The following is a 26,916-nucleotide window of genomic DNA, read 5'->3' on the forward strand; positions in this document are numbered from 1 at the left end:
TTGTTCCTGTACCCTTAGCATGTACTCATCCTTCTGTGAAGACCACAGCCTCTGGCTGGGTCTAATGGAACAAGCATAGTGCTCATAAACAAAAGATGCTAATTTGAGTTCCAAGTCTGCAGCCTCCTACCCTGGTCGTCTTTGGTCATTAACCTCTCTGAGCCTCCATTTCCCTAACTTAGGAAATTGTAAGATGAAAAAAAATACGACCTGTTTCTCTCTACTTCATAAGGTTGTTGTAAAGAGCAAATAAGCTAAAATGTATGGACATTTGATATTTAAAAGCATTACAGGAATATCAAATATTATTATCATTGGCAGGGATTTCAGAAAATTCTAGAGTAATTGGAGTGAGAAAGTGAGTTAGGACTATTTCTGCTCACTCACTCACTCAGTGATGGCCTACTGCTCTGGCCTGTGCATCCTGTGGGGTTGAGACAAAAAGGTCCATTGGGATGTGTCCTAACTGGCAGAGGTTTAGGGGAATAGAACAGTAAGAAGGGCTTGCCTCTCTCTAGTTTTCTGCAGAATGGACTGCGGGAAGTTGACCACCAAATGCCAGCTTTTTTTGAAGCATTGTTAAGTCTCTGCAAGTGCTTGGCTAAATTTGGCATTGCTTTTTTCTCAGCCTGCATGGATGGGATGTGAAGTCACCTACTAATTCCATGATACCCTGGGAGTTCTTCACTATAGTAACAAAAGTAAAAACAATCCTAGATAGGGTTTACATTAAACTACATTTTTAACACCTAACTCAAAAGTCAGGACTGAGCAGATATCAGCCTTATCTTAGACAGAATTAGAGTTACATGTGGTCCAAGGGGCTTGTTTGCATCTCTGCTAGTTTGACCCAGAACCCATGACCCCCACGGGCCTCGGAGCCACCTCCTGACCCATTTGCAGGAGAGGGGGTCAGATTTCTTCTTGAAATTAGTGCACAGATGGGCATTTTGTGGGTATCATAGAGCATCAGTCATTAGCAGGGGTTCTCTGAGTCTGGGTCCATGTGCCCCTTCCTATTCCATCAGGGATGGACAGATGCTTCTAGGGCATCTTTCCCCAGACACTAATCTCTCTTTTCCAGGCCAGGTCTCCATGACCTTCAAACAGATGAAAACAAGGGTGTAACCATATAGATATAAGTCTCAAATGGGGGCGGGGGGGGGGGCAGCCCTGGTGGCTCAGCAGTTTAGCACCGCCTTCAGCCCAGGGTGTGATCCTGGAGACCCAGAATCCAGTCCCACGTCAGGCTCCCTGCATGGAGCCTGCTTCTCCCTCTGCCTCTCTCTTTCTCTGTCTTAAAAAAAAAAAAAAAAAAAAACAAGTCTCAAATGGTAGCTGTAGGCATTGCCTGAGGGGATTTTAGTTCGCTTCCAAAAACGTATCTTCTGCTAGCTAAGGGAATGCTGTTTATGAGGTTTTGTATCTTTTAAGAGGGAACCTATCTGAGACTTTCACAGGGATGTGGGTTTGTCCTATTGCTAGTCTGATTATGGGCACAGCCCCAAGAAGTTGAATATCACTTTCCTGACTGAGCAGCTGGCCATGTGTAGGCCACCTCAGAGCCAGCTTTGGACACACTCTTGACTTTAGTGCCACTGGCCCTCTGCTCTGGAAAGTAGGAGTGATGAGAATTTAAAGCGGGCATCTTGGGAAAAGCATAGTTTGTAGTGCCTCATTCATGGATTCGTGGTCCTTCTCTGCCTTTCTGCCTCTCCCCTCTGCCTGTTGTTACTGGGTCTGGTTGTCCAGTTAGCAAGCTGCTGCCTAGAACTAGACCACTCTGCTGTGAAATGCACTCATCACTTCTAGCCATCAGATTCTTTGAGATAGTATCTTTTCAGAGTCTTAACTCATGGCCTTCTAAGACATTGGCAACTTCATAGGAATTTCTCTTTCTCAGGTGCTAAGGGAGCAGTTGCTGTGTTGTACACTTGACCCCTTTCACAGGGTGGTATCTCCCATTTTTCTTGAGACCCTGCAATGGCATCAAGCCACTTGGGAGACAGAGACCTTAGAGTTTCTGCATTAATGGGGTGCCTGGATGGCTCTGTCAGTTGGGCATCTGCCTGTGGCTCGGGTCATGGTCTCAGGGTCCTGGGGTCAAGAACCACATGGGGCTCCCTGCTCAGCAAGGAGCCTCCTCCCTCTGCCACTGCTGCTCCCCCCACTCGTGCTCTCTCCCTACCAAGTGAATAAAAAAATAAAATCTTTAAAAATAATAATAACATTATTTTTTAACATTAGTAAATGAACTTAAGGGCAAAAGTGTCATGGAATCACATGGACCAAGAGCAAAGATTATGGTGGAGAAAGGGCTCAGTACCTGCTAAAGGGAAGGCACATGCCCTCAGCATTCCTGAGAGACAGTGTCTCAGTCTTCGTGAGCCCGCATTCCCATGTGGGTGGTTTTTTCTGCTGCTATTCTGATTTGTTCCCTGTTGGGTTTTTCCTTTCTTAGCTTCTGTCGTGTAATATTTAGCACAGAATTTCCAAACTCCTGGTAATTAGATATCTCCAAAGCAAATGAGCTTCCTCTTAAATCCATATAACCTACTTTTCTCTGCCCCACATAAAAATACAGTTACCCCAAATGAAGAATAAATTGTACCTGTGTTAGGGGCAATTAACAATCCCTCCTGCCTGGCTTAGTGGAAGGAGCCCAAGCTTCGGAGTAATACAGCCCTGGGTTTAGTCTTGGATCTGCCTCATTTGTACCATTAGGCCTGTTTCTCAACATCACAGAGACTCAGGACCCTCAATGTAATAGGAGTCGTAACGGTGATTGGCAAGAATATTGTGGTGCTCACTGGCCACTGTGAACAGCATAGCGGTCATAGTGCCTGACACAGGTGGTTGGCTTTATTCCTTCATGCCTGCTTTACAAGTCGATTCCCTGCCCGCTGGAAGCCCGAGAAGAGTCTGTCGGGTAGATGTGTAAGGACAAAAGCCACCTTGCCCAAAGAGTGAAAGCAGGAGGATGGGACACCTGGGTGGCTCAGTGGTTGGGCAGCTGCATTCAGCTAAGGTCGTGATCCCCGGGTCCAGGATCAGGTCCCACATTGGGCTCCCTGCATGGAGCCTGCTTCTCCTTCTGCCTATGTCTCTGCCCCTCTCTCTCTCTCTCTCTCTCTCGAATAAAAAATCTTAAAAAAAAAAAAAAGGCAGGAGGATCCCTTTCCATGTATAGCTGCAGAGCTTGCAAAGTGGTTAGAACCCTCTTAGAATGAGAAATCTCTGTAAGTGGCATTAAAAAAATTGTAGCCCAGTCAGGCAGACCCTGCTAAGGCAAATGAAATGAACTGCGGGGCTAAAGAGGAGGAGAACCCAAATTGGTGGTCCCCGGCATCAACTAATAAGCAAAGAAAAGCCTTTTATAAAATGCAGGGCCTTTAATGTAACCCTAGTCGATCTTTCCTCCCTGGATTGGGGTCTAGGCTGGGAGTGACCTAACCCTCTCACAGACACTAGGTTGCATTGTCCAGCTTGACTAGAGCAGTGAGGAGGTCCCTAAGGCAGATAGCCAGCTCCATTATTTTGTTTCTAAGCCAAGATGACACAGAACTTCCAGCCACTAAGCAAAAACACATATAGGAACTTCAGCTCAAAGCAAAATGGAAGTAGATTAATATCCATGATGACTCCTAATTATGATCAGCCCGGCTCAGGTTACCCGGGTACAACTGCTACCTAATTCATTCCAAAAGGAAGCAGGGCCCAAGACTCAGGCTGTATCCCACGGAGGAAAATGTCTCTGGGCTGGGCAGGGTGACTGCTTTAGACCATCCACCACTTCAGATGGCTTCATCCCTAATTCCCAGTATATGAGAAAGCATTGAGAATGTAGTTTCCAACAAGAGCAGGGAGAAAACACAAGGCACAGATTCCCCCCTCAGAGCTTTGTAAGGATTGGAGTTCTGTGCATTGAGGGGGACGCTGATTTCCCAGAGTGATTTTGTGAATGTTTCTGAGACCAGTGAACAGGGCGTCATAAGTCACTTTGACCAATTTTTGCAGTGGATCCAGGAATTTAAGTTTCTACTGCCAGCCTGGTAACTCTTCCTTCAGGAGGCTTCATCTTTCTCAACACCACCTTGAGACTTGGTAGATCAGACCTAGTCCATAGCTCGGTGGCTTGCTTTCATGCAAGATTGTGGACAGGCAAGGCTTTGGGCAGATGTGTGAGGAGGCCATCTGAAATGACTTTAGTTAATCTTCCTTAAAAAAGGAATTGCAACAAAAATATCTAGTAACTTACTAAGGGATAACAGAAGTCAGAAAGGGCAACCTGGGGGTACCCGGGGGGTGCTCAGCGGTTGAGCGTCTGCCTTTGGCCAAGGGTGTGATTGTGGGGTCCTGGGATCGAGTCCCGCATCAGGCTCCCTGCATGGAACCTGCTTCTCCCTCTGCCTGTGTCTCAGCCTCTCTCTCTCTGTCTCTCTGTCTCTCATGAATGAATAAATAAACTCTTGAAAGAAGAAAGTGAAAGAAAGAAAGAAAGAAAGAAAGAAAGAAAGAAAGAAAGAAAAGAAAAGAAAAGAAAAGAAAAAAAAGAAAAGAAAAAAGAGCAACGTGAGGGAGAATCTCTGTATTCCAGAGTGACCAAGAGTGCTTTTCTCCTCAAATGGCACCGATTATTTCCAGTCCTGGGCCATTTCTTATGAGAACATGGCCATAGTTGACAGCTTTAGACACTCGAGGTCATCGGTCTCTTGCAGCAGATAGGTGATACCCATAACATCAGAGGGCAGGCTCCCCAAGGGCAGGACCCTTGCCTGTGTTGTCCACTGGGTGACTGAGCACCTAGCCCAGTGCCTGACTGGAAGTAGCTCTTCAATAAATAATTGTGTAACGATTATGGTTGAATGAATGAATCCAAGCATCCATTCAACTAACAGACCTGGAAAAGAGGATGAAAATTAATCCTCAATCCCTGTCCACTGTGCCTTTTCCTAAATCCTTTTTAGACTTTCAGATTTCATTCAAGCTTTCCCAAGCTTGTAAAGAAGGAAAGAAAAAGGGAATGGGGGAATAGGCCAAAAATGAGTATGAGGAGCAAGGCCCCTCAGCTGTTCCAGTCTCCTAGGTGACACCCTCACAGTTGCCTGAAGCCCCACAGTGTGCCTAGCAGCCGGCTCCACCTCCTCCCAGGGCTTCGCTGCCGCTGTTGGAGGGAAAGGAGAAGAAGACCTGTCTGCAGAGGACTAGGGTGGGGGGCGGGCGCCTCCGCAGTGTCATCTGTGTCTCTCACAGCCCTCCGGGAATCAGACACACACAAATAGAGACTTTTTGGCAGCTCTTGAACATCAGCTGAGAGCAGGATGTCCTGGAAGGAAAAATATTTCTTTCAGGATGATATATGGAGCTCATGCAGGCAGTGACTGTTCCAAAACAGAGCCCTTAGGTCAGGCCCAGAGCCTTTTTCCTATTTAGGATATGACCCAGATCCTGGGAGCTGTTTCCTTTTGGTATGTGTGAAGCTGGGCTTGACGCATACAAGCCCAGTGACCTGAGATGTGCCTGCCCTGACTTAGTGCAGACTCGGCCTCGAAAATGATTCCAGATCTCCCATTTCCTCTGAGGTGGAAAGTCCCTGTGCAGTCGGCTGAAAGCACGTGAAGTGGGGAGGCCCAGGTAGGTGGGCTCCAGCCAGCCGGCCTCACCCCACTGCTTACATTCTCACTGGCCAAAGCCACATCTGTCAGCCCTCCTAGAGCCTCTGCTCCCACATGCCCTTCTGTTAGCTGACAGAGGGACAATCCAGGGGACAAGGGGGAGGTGCTGACTCTGGCACTGTGTCACAGCCACTGTCTGGGCTTCTTCCACACTCCCCTCCTTTGATGGCTTAGCTTATCATCACCACCTAGTTAATCTAGCACATGGCTCCCTGCTCACCAAAAAAGCAAGCATATGATGTTGTGGATTTCTTTGTTTTTAACATCCCGTGGCATTTTGAGGTTATAGGCTAGGGATGCTAAACATATTTTGGTAGTCGGTGAATTCTGGGTACTTGCCAAGTACCCTCTGAAGTACCACCTTCCCTTTGGGAAAACGAAACCTCCATGGGGACTTGACCCTAAAGGGAATGTCCTGTGGTGCTCTTGTTGCTCAGAGCTCTGGGCGAGTCTAGCTCCATGTGGTTACGGGCCCTGTGGGTGCAGAGAAGACTGAGACAGGAAGGTGACTACTGATTCCACCTCAATTCTTAAGAAATCTCCAATGGGACCCTCCTAACAGTTTTCATGAAAAAGCATCCTTTCTCTGTGGGACTGATGTGTGAATGATCTGAGTAGTTCTGAGAGCCTCTCATTTCTTTTTTGTCAGTTGTGGCCAAGCTGAGAATCAAGTCAACATTTCTCTTCTCCAAAGCCCCACACTCTGGGTTTTGGCTGCCAAGTTCTATTGCTTGCTGATCTATTAGTCTGCAGAGCTTATAGAAACTCCAGAGAAGTAACTCTGGAAGGAAGACAGAATGTCATTCCAAATGCCAGATTCTGTGCTCTAAGACACTTTCATGAAGTTCTGTGTCCTTCATCTTAAAAATTATGGTGGGGAGGAGATCCTGGTGGGGAAAGTTGTCTTCTTCTCTTCACATCATAAATCCAGGAATAGCATGGTAGTCTTTTGAATTCATGCTGTCTTCCTTGGATTCAGGTCTCGGCTCCACTGCTTACTAGCTGTATGACCTGGGGCAAGTCGCTTAATGTCTCTGAATTTCAGCTACCTCATTTGTAAGCTATTTACCTATTTCATGGAATTTCTTTATTTTCTTTAATATTTTATTTATTTATTCATGAGAGACACACACACAGAGAGAGAGAGGCAGAGACACAGGCAGAGGGAGAAGCAGGCCCCATGCAGGGAACCCGACGTGGGATTCAATCCCGGGTCTCCAGGATCATGGCCTGGGCCAAAGGCAGTGCTAAACCGCTGAGCCACCCAGGCTGCCCATGGAATTTCTTTAAAGCTGCTAGGCTAACTCCATATTCCTCCAGAACGTCTTCCTTGACTCCCCTGGTCAGAGCTACCTTTTTATGTACTCCCATAGTACCACACGCAGGCTACTATGCCCCATAATACTTGGTACATCATACTGAAATGATTCCTGTGCAAGACTGTCTCTTCTGTGACTAGCCTGCAGCTCTTTAAGAGTATAAAGTGTTTTAATCTGCTTTGTTTCCTGAGGTTCTAGTAGAATTTCTGGCCAATGGGATGGTTTTTACCCACTAAAAACAGACATCGTTTCTTGAGTATTCCTCTACATGAGTGTCTGTTCACTCTACCTTGAAACTGCTTGTATCTGAATTGATGAGTGTTAGTTGTTTCCTTGAAGTGATCATTCTTATTCTGTTCTTCTTTCCCTACCTAAAAGATATACTGGTTTTGATTCTTTATCTTTGGAGTTCCCCAAAACTATATTTGGGTAATGGCCAAAATAAATTCACATTTATTTCATGAAAGTGAAATAATAATATCTGATTTCTGCTTATGGGTAGTTTGTCAAATATATATGATGGAAAGGAGAGAATCAGATGATATTATAGTCAGGGGATCCTTAGCCTTCTCATATTTATCATGTTGGGTTTTGATGAGGGGAAGGAGCAAGAGAGTACAGGAGGACTAATGTTTGGAAACAACAAACTAGTGCAGTTAGAGCCTGTGCGCTCCAAGGGCTGGTGGCAGCAGGAGGCAGGTTTAGGGGATGCTGTGGCAGTAGCCACCTGCTGTGCTCTCTGCATCTTTTTTGCTATTACCTGGAATCCACATATTTCCTAATCTTCCAGATGCCCTGGTCCTGGATCATAGCTTACACTTTAGGGCCCTGAGCTCAGTGTTGAAGAATGGACCAGGGATGTGTAAAATGTCCCAACTGGGGTTTCAAAAACTAGAACAGGTGGGTATTGCACAGGGCCCTTGGGAGCCCAAGGATTCATGCTCTGACCCCATCATTAGACATTTACCTAAATTTATAGATGAACATGCCCTGTGTCTTGCTTTTCAGTAAAGATTATCTAGTAAATTTGAAAGATGCTATTTGGTGGAAGATCCAGATAATTCCAGCAGATGCACTAAGACTCTTCTATGGCTGCCTGAACTCACAAAAAGTTCTTTTAATGACAGTACAGAGAGGTCTAGAACGTTGTACACAACAAAAGTACCAGGATTCCAGAAGATTCTCTGCACAACTGTCATGTCACAAAAATTACTAAATCAGTATTCCCATCCCGTTTCTTTAGTCCTTCATCCCAGAGATTCTGACTTTCCCCTGATAGACCACCTGTCACCCAACACTGGGTTGATATGATACTGCCTACCAAAACCCAGTGTTTTCTCTTAGAGCTTAGAATGGCACCAAAGGCCCCGTGAGCTCTGTTCTCACCCCAGTCTCTTTCTCTTCTCTACCACTTTGAGTATACTGCTACTAGAAGATCTAGTAATACCAAGCTGTTGTTACATATCAATATACCTTAACCAGTGCTGTTCCCTCTGCCCAGAACTCCTTTGTTGAGTAACTGTTGTTTGCAATCCAAAGCAAATGGTTACAACACACCTATGCAAAAATACGCACAAACTGGTGCTAAGAATGTTACTGGACATCAGTGTGTCACTAAATTTGTATTTGCTGAATACTGCCCACATACTGGGTTTACGTAGAAGAGGAAAATGATAGGTTCGGGGCACATACCTGTGTGTGTGTGTGTGTGTGTGTGTGTGGACATAATTTCATCCCATATAAATAATAATCCTAGAGTTGAGGGTTGTCCTCGTTTATAGATCAGGAAATGAGCTCTTGGTAGTTATAATTTTCCTTGGAGCCCTCAGCTGGTCACTGGTGGAGTACAGTGTCTCACCTGGATTTGTCTGACTCTAGATTTAAACCTACATCACATGACAGTGAAGATGTTAAAGCATAAATATGATAGGCCTCTTTCTAACCAAATCTGGGATAAAAAGTTACATCAAAAAAAATGATGAAGGAGATAATAAGGAGAGAGGGGGGATCCTTATAGATTAAAGGTGACGAAGGAAACATAACAAATATGACACTTAAGTTTTTCAAAATCCATGAGTCATGGTGGTTCTCAGAGAGAGAGAGAGAGAGAGAGAGAGAGAGAGAAATGGAAAGAGTTTTTTATAGAGAGAAGGAATGATACAACTTTTAAAATCCCCATGCGTCACTTGGATACTAAAACCCCTGGATAAAAGGACAGGGGACAGGAGAAGCCCCTGGTTTCTCTGTATCACCCCATGGTATCACAGCAGAAAGACGGCTGGGCACCCCTAACTGAACAGCCAGGCTGGTGTCACCAAGAGTGTGCCATGGAAGGGGCACAGTGTTGCCCCCATGCTTCTTTTATTAAATAGGACGTGTTGACCATGATCCAGTCACACAAATCCACAACGTAACAGTTCTGCAGCCTGGACACCTCACGGATCAGCCAAAAGCAATGCAAGGGCCTCGATTGGGTCCCGGATCATCGGCTGGGGGTGGGGGTTGGGGGTTGGGGGTTGAGGGGATGGGAGAAGCAGCGAGACTTGGTTGATAGGAGCCCTCCTTAGGGTCTCTCCTGAGTCCCTTTGACCCTTTCCCCCTCCCTACCCCTTCTCCCCACTGCACTTGGGTGCAGAGATGACCAAGGAGAGCAAGCTTGTGCTCCCCAGAGGGGCAGGTGTGCTGTCTTGTTTCTCCTGCTGTGCTCAGCCCTCTCCTGGCTCCTGTGACTTGACTGACCTGCAGTATGCCCCTTGTCCAGCTCCCTGGCCTGCACAGAAGGTCTGGCCCCCTTTCACAGAAACAGCAGTAGCTGCCTGAGACACCCAGCTACCTTGCTGTCAGCGCCGCCTCCCTCACCGCACCCTTCCATCCCCAGTGAATGTAGTCCTGCCCCATCCTTGGTCACAGGTCTTTCTGTTTTGCTTGTCCTGCAGGTTCAAGCGTGAATGGTGTGGAAGAGCCTAGCATTGCCAAGAGGCTCAGGGGCACTCCCGAGCGGATTGAGCTGGAGAACTACCGCCTGTCCGTGAAGCAGGCCGAGGAGCTGGAGGAGGTGCCCGAGGAGACACAGGCCGAGCACAACCTGAGCAGCGTGCTGGACACGGGGGCAGAGGAGGACGTGGCCAGCAGGTCAGCCTGTGCTTTGTCCTCGCGGGTCTTTCCCAGACGAACATTATGCCCTAGTGGGAGTAGGCAGCACTGGACGCTCAGTGAGGGCTCTGAGCCACACTATCGGGTGCCATGTACCAGTGGGGTGACACTAGGCAAGCTGTGTAACCTCTCTGTGCCTCCGTTTCCTCCTCTGTGAAATGTAGGCAGTACTGGGACTTTCCTCACAGAACTGTTATGAGGCTTAAATAGTATGAAGCATTTAAAACAGTGCATGGCACAGGTTGTGTTGATGGTGGTCGCCTTCCTTACAGCTGTGCATGGTGCCTGGCCAGGTACACAGGATTTCTGTCATCCTGGCAGGAATCCTAGGAAGTAGACTGGAGCATATATCTTGTCGCTCTATAATTGAGGAAACTTGCTGGTGATTTGTACTAGGATCAAGGATTGACTAAGACTTGAACTGAGATTTCCTGAATCCAAGTCTAGATTCTTCCTGTTTCCCCACTGCCTACTGGCCTCCCCTTTTGTAGTTCCCTGTCTCTTTGTCTCATTAGCTGGTGAGAATCACGACCCATGGGGTGTAATTCGAAGATTCAGTGAATATTTCTTGAACACCTACCATGGCCTTAGCACTTTGCCATTTGTCGGAAAGGTAACAGAACAAAAGTAACAGTCCCCGGTCCTGTCCTCAGGTTGCTGCTTATGGGTTTCCTGGAGGGAAAGACAGACACAAAGGGCCAACAGTGCACCTGAGGCAGTACGCTGTGGGGGCAGGCGGTTCAGTGGTAGGAGCCTCAGGGTTGGAATCAGGGGTTCCTGTTGTGGCACCAGTTGGTTCTGCAGTCTTGGGGAAGCCACCTCTCCATCCAGGCTTCTTCCTTCCTCCTCTAGGTAAAAAGAGGAGCAGAAAACTTAGGTCCCAGAGGCTACACCCACAGCCAGTGGTTTTGTGCTTGGCCCTCCCAGTGTTTTAATTACATCTGAGTGACGCCTGAGGGGGACACATGCCCTTCAGCCCCACAGAACTCCCCGGGTCCACTATCTTTGCCCTATGTCCTGGTTTTCCTTAGTGCCCAGGTTTTCCAGAGTCAGTACAGGACTCAGAGTGCTCCATGGAGCATTTTGGTGATCAGAGACACCAAAGAGAACAAGATAAAGACAGAGTAAAATCACTATTGCTCAGACTGCTGCAGGGCTTCTGGAGTAGGAGCACTTACCGTGTCTCCCAGCCTAGTGGAGGCTTTGCATTAACATGAGGCATACGCAAGGTGCTTTTTTGTCACCACAGTAAGGGAATGCGTGGGGGATAAAACAGAACTTTTATTATTACTACTATTTACTGAGTTCTGAGAATGTTCTTCAGAGGGTGTCTGCCGGGCAGAGCTCCTTGCACTTGCTTTCTGTCACCTGAGACACACTTTGGATGGGCTGTTCCTTGGGCTGGACGCACAGGCAGCACATCTGGGCATTCCCAGGCAGCCTCCCCCTGGGTGCTTTCAGGGCAGACGCCGTCCCTGTATTCACGTTATCTCAGAACTGCATCTCACCCAGAGCATCCACAGAGCATGCATGCCTGCTCTGTTCTGATGAGGGACAGCCCACTCTCTGCAGGGCTGATGGCTCAGCCTCACAGTAAGCATGCTCAGCTTACTTTCCTGCCTGATGACAAACGCCACTTGATATAAAGATAATTCCTGGACCTGCCCTGGAGTAGCTGGGCTTGGGTGGAGACCAGGGGTACCTGCTTTTAACAAGCAACCTGGGTGAGTCTTATCCATGTCCTGGTTTAGTCTACCCACGCAGAGACTGCTGGCCCAGACCTAATTAGCTCCATGACCCTTCCTTGGGGCACGGAGGGGGAGCATCTTCCAAAGGAGATCCTGGAAATAGTACTTTTATTTTCTCTGGGAGAGGACAGGTATCTGAAGACAAAAGAACACTAACTTTATTTTTTTTTAAGATTTTATTTATTTATTCATGAGAGACCCACAAAGAGGCAGAGACACAGGCAGAGGGAGAAGCGGGCTCCCTGCAGGGAGCCCGATGTGGGACTGAATCCCGGGTCTCCAGGATCATGCCCTGGGTTGAAGGTAGACGCTCAACCGCTGAGCCACCCAGGTGTCCCAAGAACACTAACTACACTAACTTTATGATTTTAGTTTTGCTTTCTCCTGATCTCCTAGCTGGAAAACTTTGCCCTGGGGACTGAAGATGGCTTGGGCAGCACCCATCTGCTAAGGGCCTCCAGTGTTTGTATATCTCTGACCCTGCAGAAAAGTCAGGGAGGACTAGAGCCAATAGGTGCCCTTTCCAAATGGGGCGGCCTGGCTACAGAGGACTTCCCCAAAAGTCCTTGACAGGCTAGCTGAAAGGGCTTGGCCCTCCTTCAAGGCTGACCACAGATAAGTGGAGATTCCTGACTGATCTTCTGTCTTCCTCACCCCTTCTCCAGCAGAGGCTATAATGTGAGCCATCACTGAGCAGGATTTCTTTTAGCACAGATTAAACATCTATTGTGCAAAGATTGCTGGACAACATACATCTTCTCTTGCATCTGCTGAGCAATAGTGTTTACACCGTTGTCAGAGTGCACTCTCTGATTATGAGTGGATCCATTTAAAAATGAAAGCCATGATTCCCTATTTCCCTTGAACACCACCCGAGAACTTCAAGTGGTGTTTCAAAATTGCTGTCTGCCTCCTTCACAGTAGGGCCCACCCAGATTCCCAGGCTCCACTTTCTGAAGTTGGACCCAGGCAGGCAGGAGACAGCCATTGTCTTATTCTTGGGTTTGCCACCCTGACAGCTGCTGGTGGCTAAAGAACTCTTGGGTTCTTGGCGAATGTCCAACAAGGCACACTGTGACGGTGGTGTCAACATTGGTGGAAATCCTGACCTGTCACACCCATGATCCAACCTCTTTAAGCTTCAATGGCCTCATTTGTAAAAATGGGATATTATTGTGTCCTACAGTCCTATCGTTACCGTGTTCTAGGGTTAATGTGCATTTAAGTGACCTAATTCATGTGAAGAGCCTTGTGCCGCTGGCACTTCATGGAGCTCAGTGAGTGTTTACCATCACTGTTGTTGCTGGCCTCGGCCCTTTCCCCTCCCTGCATGACAGACCTCTGCTTGGCTCATTTAAGTGTGGAACAGATCTGTTTTTTTTTTTTAGAATCCAGCCCATGTACCTGCTGCTCTTGCTTCCTCTTACCAGGCCCTGTCATAGCCTCAATGAGAGGGAACTCGGGGAAAGTGCTTTGAGATCACTGATTGGATATATGTTCTATATATCAGGGAGGATTTTTGCAAGAGGTTCTTCTCACTGAAAGGGTCTGCTCCTAGTGATGGACTTCAGAGGCCTCATCTCTAGGACACCTGTGAATTTAGGTAGCAGCTTGCCCTGGCTTTCTCTGGTTGTGCTCCCTTGTACATCCTTGTGTGTTTGGGCTATGCTAGGCACTGTGACGAGCACTACAACAAGCCAAGCAGACCTGGTCCCTGCTCTCAGAGAGAGTGCAGTCCAGGGGGCGCCTACGTATATCAGTCGTGGGGTTGGGGGTTGGGGGGCAATAGATTGGTTTGAATGCAAAAGCAGATACCAGTCATGATAGAATGCTGATCTTGAGGACTGCATTTCCTGGCCTTCATCTCTCCTAGGAGGCTATAAATTGAAAGGTCACCCTCTTCCCAAAAGGGCAGAGCAGTTGGTTGTCTGTGTTGTGTCTTGTCCTGAGTAGGGATTCTCCCCACTTACAAAGTTTCTAGGCTGACATCTAAGTGGCAGAGGGTGGTCTGCCTCACTGTGGATTCCTCCTCTGCACCCTTCCTCCTAGCCTCTTCAAAGACTAGACCCAGAAACTCAGGCACTGGGAACAGCCAGAAAATGTAAAATGAGCCTTGAGGTTCTGAATTTACGTTGTGAATCTTTCATGACGTTAGGATCCTGGTGAGACCAGGTCCAAGGTCCCTTGGAAATGGCGGTCCAGAAAGGAACAGTTAGCAACCCCTGTCTGTCTCTCTGTCCTTCACAAAGGGAGGGAGGCTGGTTTCCCTGTCAAAGATTTCCGGAAACAACGTATCCAGGCTTCTCAGAAATGGACTGAAAGCTGGTAGCTTATGAAGAAGCAATGGTTTACCTTTCCACCCTATTTTTTATGCTCCTATGCCTCACTCACTGTTTTCCCGTGGTCCTTGGGCTGTCATAAAACTAGGCAGTGTGGCACTCATAGCAGCTATAAGTGAGGCCCCATTGCCCTTATCATAGAGTGGTCATTGCTTACATTACGTACAGTGCTGCCATCCTTTTGACGTGGCACAGTCCAAGGAATCTGCTCTATGGAAGCCCCCTCCCAGGAAGCCACAGTGAGAGCCCGTTGAGCCTGCTGACCACCGGGGTAGCCTTTGTGGACCTGGCTAGGAGGGGAGAACAAGCAGGCCTGCCTTCTGCCCAAATTTACATTAAGATTTAAGATGGTGTAGAAAGTGTTCTTATCCTTATTTCATGTCTGAAAGATATTAAGTGGTATACATTAGGTTACACATTATTGTTAGTAAGAAAGTAAACAAATGACAACACAAAAGTAAGGTAAAAATAATACCTAACTAAATACTGAAAGTCAAAATCCAGATGCCAAGCTTTCCATGGTCCAGATTCTTAGCTTTACTTGTCTTAAACTGCCTCCCCTCGACCCTCCATCCCACTACAGCTCTGCTCTACCTTACTTTATCATGCTGTGTTTGCTTCTTCTCTCCCCCTGAGAGTAAGGATCTTTTGTGCCACCGTTGTATCCCCTGCAATGTCTAGGAAGTGCATTATAAGGAGAAGATGCTCAGTAAGTTTTAGTGGCTGAGTGAATGAAGTAATATTCACCAAAGTGAGCTCCTCACAGGAAGAAGCTGTCTCTCTTTATTTTTGTACCTAACTGGGTGAACTTTAATAGGTACTCAAAAATGTCCACTGAATGAAGGAAGAAATATGTAAATGAGTAAACAAATAGGTAAACAGCCGGTGTCTCAGAGTGTAACACAAACATGAAAAGCAAGCAAATCCCTAACCTTCACAACACTTCTACAAGGCAGGTGTAAGCTTTGCCTCCCGACTGCTGCGGATGCTGACGCTCAGGATGAGTAGTCAGCTCAGGGTCATACAGCTGGTAAGGAGCAGAGCCAGTGTGGCTCTGTGAGAACCAGTCACCTGGGAAGTCATGGGCATGCAGCCATCCAGGCTGCCCTCACTCCTGACCCAGCTGAAGTGTGGGGATTCCCAAAACCACCCTCAAGTTCCTTGGTTCCTGAGAAAGATGCACAGGCTGATTAAAAGGTTTATACTGGTGGTTATGGTTTAATTACAGGGAAGGATACTGATTGAAATCAGCAGGTGAGGAAGCACACAGGGCAGAGTCCAAGAAAGTACAGATGCCGAGCCTCCAAGGTCCTCTCCCTGTAGAGGCAGGGAAGGGTTACTTTCCTGGTGTTAATGTGTGATGAAGTCCCTATACTATTACTCATCCAAGCCTGGGTATTCAGAGATTTATTGGGGCTCCATTACCTAGACATTGAATGACTGAATGTCTACATGGTGTGATTGAACTCAGTCTCCAGGCCAAGTAATCCTGCATGACTCAAGCCTCCACCCCCAAATTGTTGGTCTTTCTGATGTGGTCAGCCCTCACCCCAATCACATTATTAGACTATCCACCATAACCCAAGGATCCCAGAGAAATAAAGCCATTCCTATCAGGCAGGACCTTCCAGGGACTTAGAGTTTATCTCCCAGGTGCTGAGACAAAGGCCAGGTTAAATTCTCTACTGCACAGGTACCAGTAGCACTAGTAGTGGAATGTCCTTGACCTTATCACACTGTGTTCACTGATTCCCTCTCCACAGGCCCATTCTGAGTGGGGAGGGAGCACCCTACCATCACAGGAAGGCAGGACTGGACATCCAGCCCATGCATGTTGCTTCTGGGGTTGGAGGCTCTTCATGCCAGAGGTTGGACCATGCTTGACTGTAAAAGCCAAATTTCCTCCATCCCAGCCAACTACATGTTTCTCCCTGAGGGCAAAGCCTCTCCTGGAAAAGGCTTTTGGGAAATTATCAGGCCATGAACCAGGCCTGAGAAACTTCCATTTATTCAGTGGTGTATGGGGTTTTTCTCCATCGTACTCTGCCAGCAAGGGAGGAGGGTAAAAATGCTCTGGGGTGGTAGCCCTAAGGGTGGAGATCCAGGATTTTGGCTCTCAGGAGTCATGGCCAGCATCTTCTGGCATCAAGTGCTGCTTCTCTGCCAAGCTGAGCTCTGGGCTCTGTGTAAGGGGAGAATGCTGGTGGGAAACATGGCTGGTCGTCAAGGGTGGGGACCCCAGGGATGGGACATGTGTTTCTACCCTCTTCCCTTAGTCCCTGTACTATAATTTCAGTGAACAGTGCCTTTGCTGCATGTTAACTGTGTGTGCTCATAGGATGCTGCTCCAGGCATGGCACATAGGGGGGCTTCAGGGAGACACTGTGGAATTGAACATGCTGCCTTCCCTCCATCACACACGCCTTGATGGCCAGCCCATTTGTGGCTAAGACTTCATTTCAAGCCTCTTGGAGGCAGCTCATCTTTCTTACCATGGTTCCCACGAGAGCCTTCCAACCCACCTGAGTCAAGTAGAATTGAGTTCCTCAAGCCCAACAGTAGATCATGATGAAGGGAGACATTCTCTCTATGCTTCCTATGTCTCTGAGGGCCTTTGACACTGGACTCAGTGTGGTTGCCATTCACTGAATAGAGACAACCCCAGACTGGGCTGTTGGCCTGTGTGGCTTTGTGTAGGGGTCACTCATATGTGTGTATTTCCTCTGGCTCTCTACTCACTCCCCTTCCCCTTTTTTGTCTTACCTGGGCAGGAAAGCACGCCGCACCCCTCCATGTGTGTCCTCTCTCCCTTCCTGCCCAGCAGTTGCTTTGCTGGGACATTTTGCCTCTGGCTGTGATTTTCAACTGTCTCCTCAGTTTTTATCATTCCCTCACTCTGGTTGTGTGGTTGTTTCCCCACAGCAGTTCTGAGTCAGAGATGGAGGAAGAGGAGGAAGAAGAGCCTCCTCTGCCCACTTCGGACCTGGGCGGTGTTCCTTGGAAGGAGGCCGTGAGGATCCATGCTCTTCTGAAAGGAAAGAGTGAAGAGGAGCTAGAGGCCTCAAAGAGCTATGGGCCTGGGCATGAAGAAGATGAGGAGGACGAGGAGTATGAAGAGGAGGAGGAGGAGGAGGAGGAGGAAGAATATGAAGAGGAAGAGGAAGAGTCTAGTGAAGGTCAGAAAAAAATCTCTTCTCCTAACTCGGACCCTATCCCATCCCTGAGGCAGTCTGGTTCTGTGCCTCAGTAAAGTTTCTGTGGCTGGAGTCACACGGATATGCCTCCCACCGCCCAGAGACGATCCCTCCTGCCTTTCCCTCTGACCTGAATTTTGGAGGCAGAGGAGGCCATTGACAGTGGAAGGACTGTCTCTTGTGCACATTCTGAGTAGAAACTGGAAGGAGAAGACAGAGGGTCAGCAAATTAGGTTACACCTTCTCTCCTCGTTGTCTCTCTTTTTTTCCTTTACTTTCCGTTAAAATTATTTTGATGAAGAGAGGGAATTTAGCTTTCTAGAGAGTTCCCTGACTCCAAGTCCAGGATATTGGAGGCTGCAGAATACCGAATCTCACTCTGCTCAGAGCTGTTGTCGCTGAGGAGGGGCTAGGCGCTCACTAAACAGGGTTAAGTTGATGACAGGTAGTAACATGTTTGGAGCATCAGCCCAGTGTTCAGTCCATCCGGCTGGCTCTGAAATGCTCTCTTGCCTTGGACTTGAAACATTGCAGTTCTGCGCCTACCTCTGGCTGTGTGTGTCATGGAGTGATGATGAACTCGGTGGGCCTCCTTTCTTGCCTCTGTATGGCAGAGGGTCATTCTTGCCCTGCCCTGGCTGCACGAAGTCTGGTGAGTGGTGGGAAAGAAACCCGGACGGGTAGAGACCCGAGTGCCCCTGACACCAGTGCCACATCCTTCACGCTGTGCTCTGTCTCCAGGGCACAGGGTGTGGAAGAGGGGCGATCCCTCCCAGCCATTATCAGAGAGGCACCTTAAATTCTTACAGCCCTGGGCCCCATAGAGTTGGTGCTAGCTTTCTCTGCTGCTGCTGCTGGAATTCAATGTGCTTGGCAGCCCAGTCCTACCCGCATTTGGGCATGTGAAGGAACTAGGGCTGAGCAGATACGGAGCCCTTCCCAGACGGGGTGTGCAGTACTGGGCTGTCCCGGGAGCTATGACCTTCGAGACCCTGGTGAGCGGGGCAGACAAGAAGGAAGGAGCCTCCCCTGCCCTCAGGGTGCCTGGCACCAGGGTGAGTGGTCAGAGGCACAGCACTTCCTCAGGCCCCTGAGGACCTCTCTAGACCTAGTTCTCTTGTGCTCTTCCCTCCAAAGACAGAGGCAGGGGTGAGGCCCACAGAGGCCGCAGTTTGTTGGGTTGTCCCTCCCTCCCCATTCTGATGAGCAATGAATACAGTCCGTGCAAAAAGGAGGCAGGTGCTGGTCCAGGAAGCTGGTGTCTTGGGTTCTTTTCTCTGTAGCGCTGTGTCTGCAGAGCTGTGCTGGCTCAGGCTCCGGGCTGCCCCTGCCTCCCTGTCAGTCAGAGGGCGTGTCCACAGCACATCTGCATCCGCATCTGGGGGAAGGTTATTTTGTTTGTATCATTTCAGACATCATCATCTCAAGCTGCTGATTCATATGTTCTGTGGCTTGTAGCCCCAGACATGGCTTAGGGTCAAAGTCTGTGCCCTTTGCGGGAGAGCTTAGCCCTGCTTTCCCCCACACAGAGTTAATGTCCTGGATCTGGAGCTAGTGTCAAGACGCAACCTGCAGGGAATGGGATTTCACTGGAGAAACACATACTGGCAGATGCAGCCACACCTCAGGACTGTTCCGAGCCCACGGTGTGTGTGTGTGTCTCCTGGGCAGTGGGCTTCGTTGGCTGCGTAGACAGTGACAGGATGTTCTCACCTTGCACCTGCAAATAACTCTTCTCTGTTCTCTTTCCTCCCTTCCCTTTACCACCCCCACCCCGTGTGGGATTCTTGATGCTGTTTGTGGGTGTCTGACCCCCCCTGCTGTAGAAGGGGAGTATTGCCCCTGGGACAGAGAACTCCTACAAGGCCAGTGGCTCCGGCAGCTGTCACAGGAAGAAAGTATGGGTACACGTAAAGGTACCCGCTTTGCCCTCACCCACCTTATGCCCTGGCACCCTAGCAGCCATCCAGAATTTGCCATCAAGAGCAGGTCCCACATGAAAAGATCGGCGTTTTATAAAACAATGCTGACGGGCTTTGGCACCTGTCCCTGGGCCCAGCCTTCATGAATGGGCATGTAGACAATGGCATGTAAGACGAGGGGAGTCAGGGAGAAGGCAGAGAAGACTCTGGAAGCAGCCTTATTGAGCATTGGCCCCCATCTGTGCCCCTGGTAGGCTTTGCTGCAACTCCCCTGCTCTAGCAAAGACTCAGCCTCTTCTAATATAGAAAACCTCATGTTGCAGTCACACTCTCGTAAGTGGCGGAACCAGCATAGGTCTCATCACAAGCATAGGTGCCCAGAACCTCCCTCCACTGTGCCCTGTAACATTTCTCTGAGAAAGGAGGACATACTGGCTGAGGACTCCCTAAGGCCACATTTATGAACAGGAAGCAGAACATTATCCAGGGAGAAGGCTCACTGTCTTTTCTTTGTTGCTTAGAAGTTGAAGAAAGGCTTCACATTTTTCTCTTTAACTTACCTTCCTTAGTCCTAGGATGTTCAAACTGTTGGGAGGTTTTGCCATATTTAGCCCCATCCAACACCATGAAAGCCAACTGACCTTAGAGACATCAATCTGTGGAGACCAGCAACTCTAACGAGAGAGTGCATGCAGGGCTCCCAGCTCACATTTAACACCACGTGGTGCCCACATCCACACCTGGTGGCCCTACTGGTACTTTCTGTCCATATCACATTCTCCATTGCTTAAAAATTAAGAGGTGCCATGGTGGTGATAAAGCCAAAGCCAAATTGTCCCCTTAGATTGTGAAGAGTGGGCTCCCATCAGGAATCCCAGAGTCCTTCAGATCAGGTGGCACCTGCTCTTCCTGCCTGGAAAGCCATCCCACCTCCCAAAGCGTCCCCTCTCTAAGCTGCTGGCTGTTCTTTATTTTAACCCAACTGTGTGGCATGGTCCAAGCACCAGTGACAGGGAGCTTACGGGGCGCGGGGGCTGTATGCATATTCCTTGGGCTCTGACAGCAGGAATCATCTGAAGGATCCGCTGGCGAGTTCTCATATAGCTGCAGGGTGCCAAATGGAGTTTTCAGGAAAAGGGCTTTGACCTCAGGAAAAGCAGAGAGGTGTTGCTTTATTCCTGCCCACAAACCCCCACAGCTTTGGGATTTACAGGGTAGATCTGTGCTTCCTCTCCCAGCCATTGCCTCCCCAAACTCCTTTGTCCTTATAGCTGTGTCCCTGCCACAGACCAGCATGCAGCATGAGACCTTTTAAGGAAGGGGAATTTTTTTTTTTCTCTCTCTCTCTCTAGCTGCAAAAGATAAATACTAAAGTACCAGCAAAGTAAGTTTCTGCCCTGCATGAGTTAGCTGGCTCATGACAGAATGGTACTGTCCCATCCTACCTTTCTCTTGTCACTTGGCTTAAAGGCGAAGCTGTCAGCATGGTGGCAATAAGCACACTCTGTGTGACCACAGAAGGAACAGAACACACAGTGCATCCTCCAGGATCTCACACTGTGCTGGGTAACAGAGCCGAGTGCTCCTGACCCACGGAGATAGCCCTTCAGAGGCCACTTGTAACCTGCCCCTTTTTCTGACTTGGCATTTGGGTCCTTCAAATGCAGATGACATGAAAAGAGCATCAGAAAGGAGAGTTCTTTCTGTTTGGAGTGGAATGTATGGTTCTATTCATTGAAATTAAGAGTATAAGAGAAGCTTGGAACAACTAAGTCACATGGAACAAGTAGAAATTGTGTGTGTGCACATGTGTGCGCATGTATATGGGTGTTCTCAACTTTTGCCTCTTTCTGATTCAAACTGACCCTGGCAAACACAGTAACTTTTTTCTGTTTCCTTTCCTGTGGTGTTCTATCCCCTCCCTCTCTTGACCGTTTATTTTCTGCTTCCTTCCTCTCTGTCATCTCTCTCTTCCTCATCCCTCTACCTCTGACCTTGGCAAACTAGTCGGGAGCCAGAGGCTACAGCAGATCGTAAATCCAGCCGACCCCTTGGAGATCCAGGCTGATGTGCACTGGACACATATCCGAGAGAAAGAGGAGGAGGAGCGAATGGTCCCAACCTCTGAGTCCTCCACTTCTAGAGGTAACTGTTTCAAGATTGGTGCCCCTCAGAGCACCTTCTGTCCCTGCCTCCCCTCTCACTGGTGCAGAGGACTCTTCCATTATGGCCAAAGCCATCAGTTTGATCAAAATGTGAGCCCACGAACGATTTTATTTTCCCGATGTTAATTGTGACCATTGTCCTTAGCTGTTGTTGGAGGATATGTAAAGTTCTCTATGGGTTCAGAAATTATGAGCTCTTTCTCCATGCATGCAAAATAGTAAAATGAACTTGACCTTGGAACAACCAAGAACTTGTTTTCTTTCCCCGTATGACTAGACAAGGTGACTGTCCACTCGGTAAAATGTTCTGGTGCTTTCCCTGTATGGTGTGTCTGAGTGTGAATGTACATTGGCAGGACAGGGTGGGGGGTGAGGGGGTGGAGCAAATTTTGAACTGAAATGAAGTGTTAAGAAGAGATTTAGATCCGGGAGGCCTTTTAGCTAGCATAACGTCCAGTGCTGGGTTCTAGGTGAGATGGTCTGTGTTCCACAGTAGCATGAAGACAAACTTTAGTCTGACTTCTTCCAGAAATAGCAAGCAATACAAGGGAAGGACGGTGGCTGCTGAGGGATATGGCAGCTGCCACGCCATCCTCCCTGCCTTCTGACCACAGCATATGCACTGTCTAAATATGGATCCTTGGTGTCACCAACCTCTGACTCTCACTCGCTCATCCTTGTGAGTCCATCCAACGCCTATTGGGGCCACACACCCTGGGAGGCTCTGAGTCTACAAAGGAGGTGCTTCCTGCCTTCGTGAAATTTAGCCCTGGATAGGGCCATCGGATCCTCCCCTGCCCCAAGTCCTCACCTGTTGGCAGGACCAGCCTCTGTTAACTATTTTGCAGCAGCATAAACACTCAGCAGGAGTGAGGAGAAAGACCCTGCTGAGCAGGGACGTGGGACTGGCCTGGGCTAGCTCTGCAGCCTTGAGCCACCAATGACCCTCCCTGTGTTTTCTTCCCTTTTCTCATCCTGGATGCCCATTGTGTAGGCTAACAGCCGGATGATGACCCCTCGTTGGTGCCAGAGCAGCCTCTGGCTTGTAACATCTCTGTTTCTCTCCTGTTTGGGGCTTTAAAATGAGCTCAGCTCTCCTCCCTGGGAGTCTGCAACCCTGTGTAACTTTGTACCTGTCGTCTGTTTTAAATTCAGTGCCTGACCTTCCCTCCATACGCCGCGCAGCAGTGCAGGCCTGGCTGGAGACGGTCTCCGGAGGTAGTCTGGTGATGTTTGTTCCCTCCCCACTCACCATAACCATTCTCTCTCGGCAGCTCCGCTGGTACCTTAACACTAGAATTCTGGTCCTGCTGCTAGTGCATGCCGAGGTTGCGGGTTGGCGGGCGGGGGGGCACGTGCATGCCTCACTCAGGCAGCCCATCCTTGCATGGACCAGACACGCACCCCACGCCCTTCAGGGAAGGTCTGGAGGAGAGCCTAGAGCATAGACAGAACTGAAGTGAACTTGTTGTTATTATTATCAATAAAGGTTGGGGAAAGGCCAAAGCTAAAGGAACTTTTTCAGCGTGATTTTTAAAGTCTGTAGTAGTTCAGTTATGGAGCAGTGGGGTGTGAAGGTAGAGGAATCAGTTAATATTCCACCAAATCACCCAACTACAGAGGACGAGACATTGAGGACTCAGGGACCTATGGAAGACTCCTCAGTGAAGAGGGGGGCACAGGGAACCTCTGTGCTGAGGTGCAAGGTCTGTTTAAATACTTGGGCCAGGAGATAGCTGAGAAACCTTGGTTGTCTCTCCTGACCTTTTCTGGAGAGATGTCTCTCAATGTGGGCAACAGCCGTGCTCGGTGGGGGCCGGGCAGTTCTCTGCATTACGGGACATTTAACTTCCCTGGCCTCTGCCCTCAAAATGTCAGCCACGCAGCCTCAACCTCCTGCCCCAGCCAAAAAGTGGCCCACACAGTATCAAATAGCACTTGAAGGAGGGCAGTGTTGTCCCCTGGTTGAGAACTGTAGTCCTGGTGGTTGCTTCTAGGCTGAGTAGGATGGGAGCCCCCAGATCTTCACCACCTGCCTCTGAGAAGCCCCCTCATTGTCCTCACTCGTGGGCACCAGGCACACAAGTCACAGAGCTGCAGGGAGAGCTGGACCTGTGGTCACACCCAAGCCCTGGGAGCAGAAGCTGCTGGCCATCTCTCCTAACCAGTCAGTCTCCCAGGATGGTGGAGAAGGCTGGGGTGTCAGGACTTCCCAGCTGGCAGCTGAAACAAAGCAGAAGCTCAGTATGTCTGTGATTCCCAGCTTCCATAGTGTGTGGCAGCTTCTAGCACTCTGCACTCCATCCTAACACGGGTGAACCTCCCAGTTCCATCCCTCGAGCTGCGTTTCTCCAGCATCTGCTGCTGCTGCATTGATGTCCCTCACTTGTTTGTTTTTTGATATATATGACAATTGTTCCTTTCAAGGTACTCACATGGACTGTAGACTTAGTACCTATCTGAAATGCCTCTACAACAGGCATTCCCTAGTAGCTGCTCTGAGTTGGAGAACCACATGGGGGCCGAGGGACAGGGCCGGGGATCGGGCTATCCTGACTGGAGCTGTGCCAAGCTGAGGAGTCTTGTCATGGTCTCCTTGGTGCTCCCATCCAGGACACTTGCTGACAGAGTATAAATTACCATCTTGATGCCCAGGCACTCAGACTCATTTGAGCATACATGTTGGGCATGATGGACTTTAATGGAATGAGCCCTGGTTCCGTTTCCACTGGGTTGGAGTGACTGCCAAAGGAGAAAAATTCAAGGGGGAAAGAGAGGCCTCTGTGCCTTACCGCTTCACAAATGGTGTCATGACACCATGAGCTCGTTATCCAGATGATAGCTCAGGTTTGAGGAGGCACAGAGACTTCTGTTTGTTCCTCAGAAATCCTACTCCTGGAGTTTGACAAACTGAAACAGCAATGTGATCATATAAATGCTTTAAACCTATGGAAATAATGGAGTAGTGTTACCCCCGGTACTTTTCCCAACAAATGCCACCATCACAGGAAAGCATCTTGGCATTACCAGCTCCATGGGCTGTTCTGGTATCTCAAAAGGAGGGGTGTGATATCCACTATGTGCCAGCCTAGAACTTATTCTGGAATTCTCCCATCTTTCCACAGAGTCCATCCCAAACCTATTTTGTATGCTTCCCCAGAATCAGATGCAAGTCATCACCTTATTTTTAATAAGCTTGAGTATTCAAAAGGGGTGGTAAGATAGTTATACAGCTTAAGGAATTATTACTATTGTTATTTATTTTCTGAGAGAATACAACTGTGCCTGTGAGGAGGGGCAGGGTGGGGGGAATGTGCAGAGGGAGAGAAGATCTTAAGCAGACTCCCCATCCCAGTGGGGAGTCCAGTGCGGGGCTGGGTCTCACGACTCTGAGATCATGACCTGAGCCGAAAGCAAGAGTCAGATGCTTAACCGACTGAGCCACCCAAGTGCCCCAAGGAATTTTTTTTTTTTAACAAAAACACCTGTGACTAGGTCAAGAAAGGACACAACCCCAGCATCTTCAAAGTGCCCCTTCCCTGTCTTCCCCACCCCACCTCCAAAGGCAGTCACTTGACTTTCCTTGACTTTCTTCATACTCAGACCTTAGTGTCCACTCTCAGTGTTTGTGCCACACTCACTGTGCACGTGCTTCCAGAAACAGGGATACAGATTCACAAGGCTGGATGATAAGGAGACCAGTGACCTGAGAGAGCCTCTCCTTGAGAGGCTTTGAAGAAATCTACCCAGCTGTGCCACAGCCCATACTTCTGCTGCCCGCTGCCCCCCTGGGCTTTGAGCCTCCAGCTCCAGGATGTATACATCTAAGCATGAGCCCTTTTCCTGAAGTGAGAACCTCTAGAGGTGTTTGGAGAGTGGCTGTGTTTAGAACCCTGGAAGATGCCCTTAGAGCCCCTGGACAGACGGGTCTGTGACTCCCAGGTAATGCTGGGATCTCACAGCATCCTTTAAAGCAGCCCGTGTGGCTTTCTTAATTACTTTCTCTTAGTCCAAACTGTTAGTGCGAGTTTCAGGTATGCTTGGGAACAGGTCTGAGAGAGAGTATGTGTGTGTGTGTGTGTGTTTAGGGGCTGGTTCATCCTGAGGAATATGAAGTCGACGCATGCTTTGCCTTGTTCAGCAGCACCGAAGGGCTACTCTTGAGTCTAGAATATGAACTTTACATACCCTCCCACACACTTTAAAAGAAATTTCTCTGAGTTACCACAAGCAAAGCTGCAACCCCTGCGGGTTGAAAGGGGAGGTCGTTGCCTTCATGTGTCCCGTCAGTCACTCACCCAGCAGGGGTCTCCCCTGCACACAGCACCGCACCTGCTAGATGAGCAGCATGGCCATGAGCATATCACCTAAAGTGTCTGGCCCCGGATTCCCCTCCAACCCTCTAGCATATATGGTGAGGATTAAGACTTGTGGCATGTGACAAGGTCCAGAGAGTGCTGGCATGAGAGTCATTGTTGCTGCTGGATCGGCAGCTGGTGTCTGTCTGCTGGGCCTGGGGAAGCAGCACATCCCCTCTCTCCTTACAGGGAGGAGCTTACAGCAGCCTCGGGGACAGGGGGGTGGCCAGAGCCAAAGCTGCTCTCTTGCACTGGGCCCGCTGGAGCAGAACCGAGCTAGCACCATGTACTTGGTCCCAGGCCCTCACCAGCACCCCAAATCCAGACCCCTCAGTCCCTCTGCCCCCTTCGTAAGGTCTTCACCTGGCAGCCCTGGGAAGACCACCATCTGTGTACACCTGCACAGGCAGGCTCTCCATCTATCTGTCCTTTTCTTCCTTCCTTTGAACATTTCTGCTTTACAGTCCCATTTGATGAGAATGACCTGGAGGAAGATGTGGACTCGGAGCCAGCAAAGATAGAAGGGGAGGCCACAGAGAATGGGGACACAGGGGACACTGGTGCTGAGCTGGACGATGGTACGGGGAACCTCAGAGCCTCCTCTCTGCACTGCGCTAACCACCCTCTTCCCCCCAGTGTGTGACTGAAACTCCGGAAAGATAATAGACGTTAAAGCAAAAAGCAAGGCGCTCAGATGAGACAGCTGTTAGTTAGGTCTGCTGGTCACGCCCCTTGTTCTGGCACTAACCTGAACACATGTGGCCCCGCCCCTTGGCCACTGTCCAGCATAGCCTGCGTTCAGTAAGCTGTGCTTGGGAAACCAAGCAGCTTGGGTACCCTGTGGAAGGTCTGTGAATGTGCTCAGAGGGGACCTACAAGGAGATGGCATAAGAATGACAGTCTGGGTGGCTGGGGAAAGGGGGCAGAGAGCAGCATGAGAAATGAGTGGAGTCCAGGCAGGACTGGGGAGTGCAGACTGTGGGATTGAAGAAGCACAGACCTCAGGTGAGGCAGACCCTTCCCAGGCGCCGGTGCTGTGTTTC

General features: G+C 49.1%; 1 protein-coding gene across 5 annotated transcripts in view; it reads left to right on the plus strand.

The window, feature by feature from the left end:
* MICAL3 (microtubule associated monooxygenase, calponin and LIM domain containing 3) overlaps positions 1–26,916 on the plus strand; it is a 201,514-nt gene that overhangs the window by 139,347 nt on the left and 35,251 nt on the right. For 3 of the 5 annotated variants that reach the window (XM_055315367.1, XM_055315368.1, XM_055315369.1), the window contains 5 exons: positions 9,931–10,126; positions 17,157–17,410; positions 21,358–21,495; positions 22,671–22,733; positions 26,338–26,451. In XM_055315367.1, the coding sequence (XP_055171342.1) occupies positions 9,931–10,126; positions 17,157–17,410; positions 21,358–21,495; positions 22,671–22,733; positions 26,338–26,451 (765 nt within the window). The remainder of the gene's footprint in view (positions 1–9,930; positions 10,127–17,156; positions 17,411–21,357; positions 21,496–22,670; positions 22,734–26,337; positions 26,452–26,916) is intronic. The other 2 variants (XM_055315370.1, XM_055315371.1) reach the window with 1 other exon arrangement.

The sequence above is a fragment of the Nyctereutes procyonoides genome, unplaced genomic scaffold (assembly GCF_905146905.1).
Source record: "Nyctereutes procyonoides isolate TBG_1078 unplaced genomic scaffold, NYPRO_anot_genome, whole genome shotgun sequence".
NCBI classification, from domain to species: Eukaryota; Metazoa; Chordata; class Mammalia; order Carnivora; family Canidae; genus Nyctereutes; species Nyctereutes procyonoides.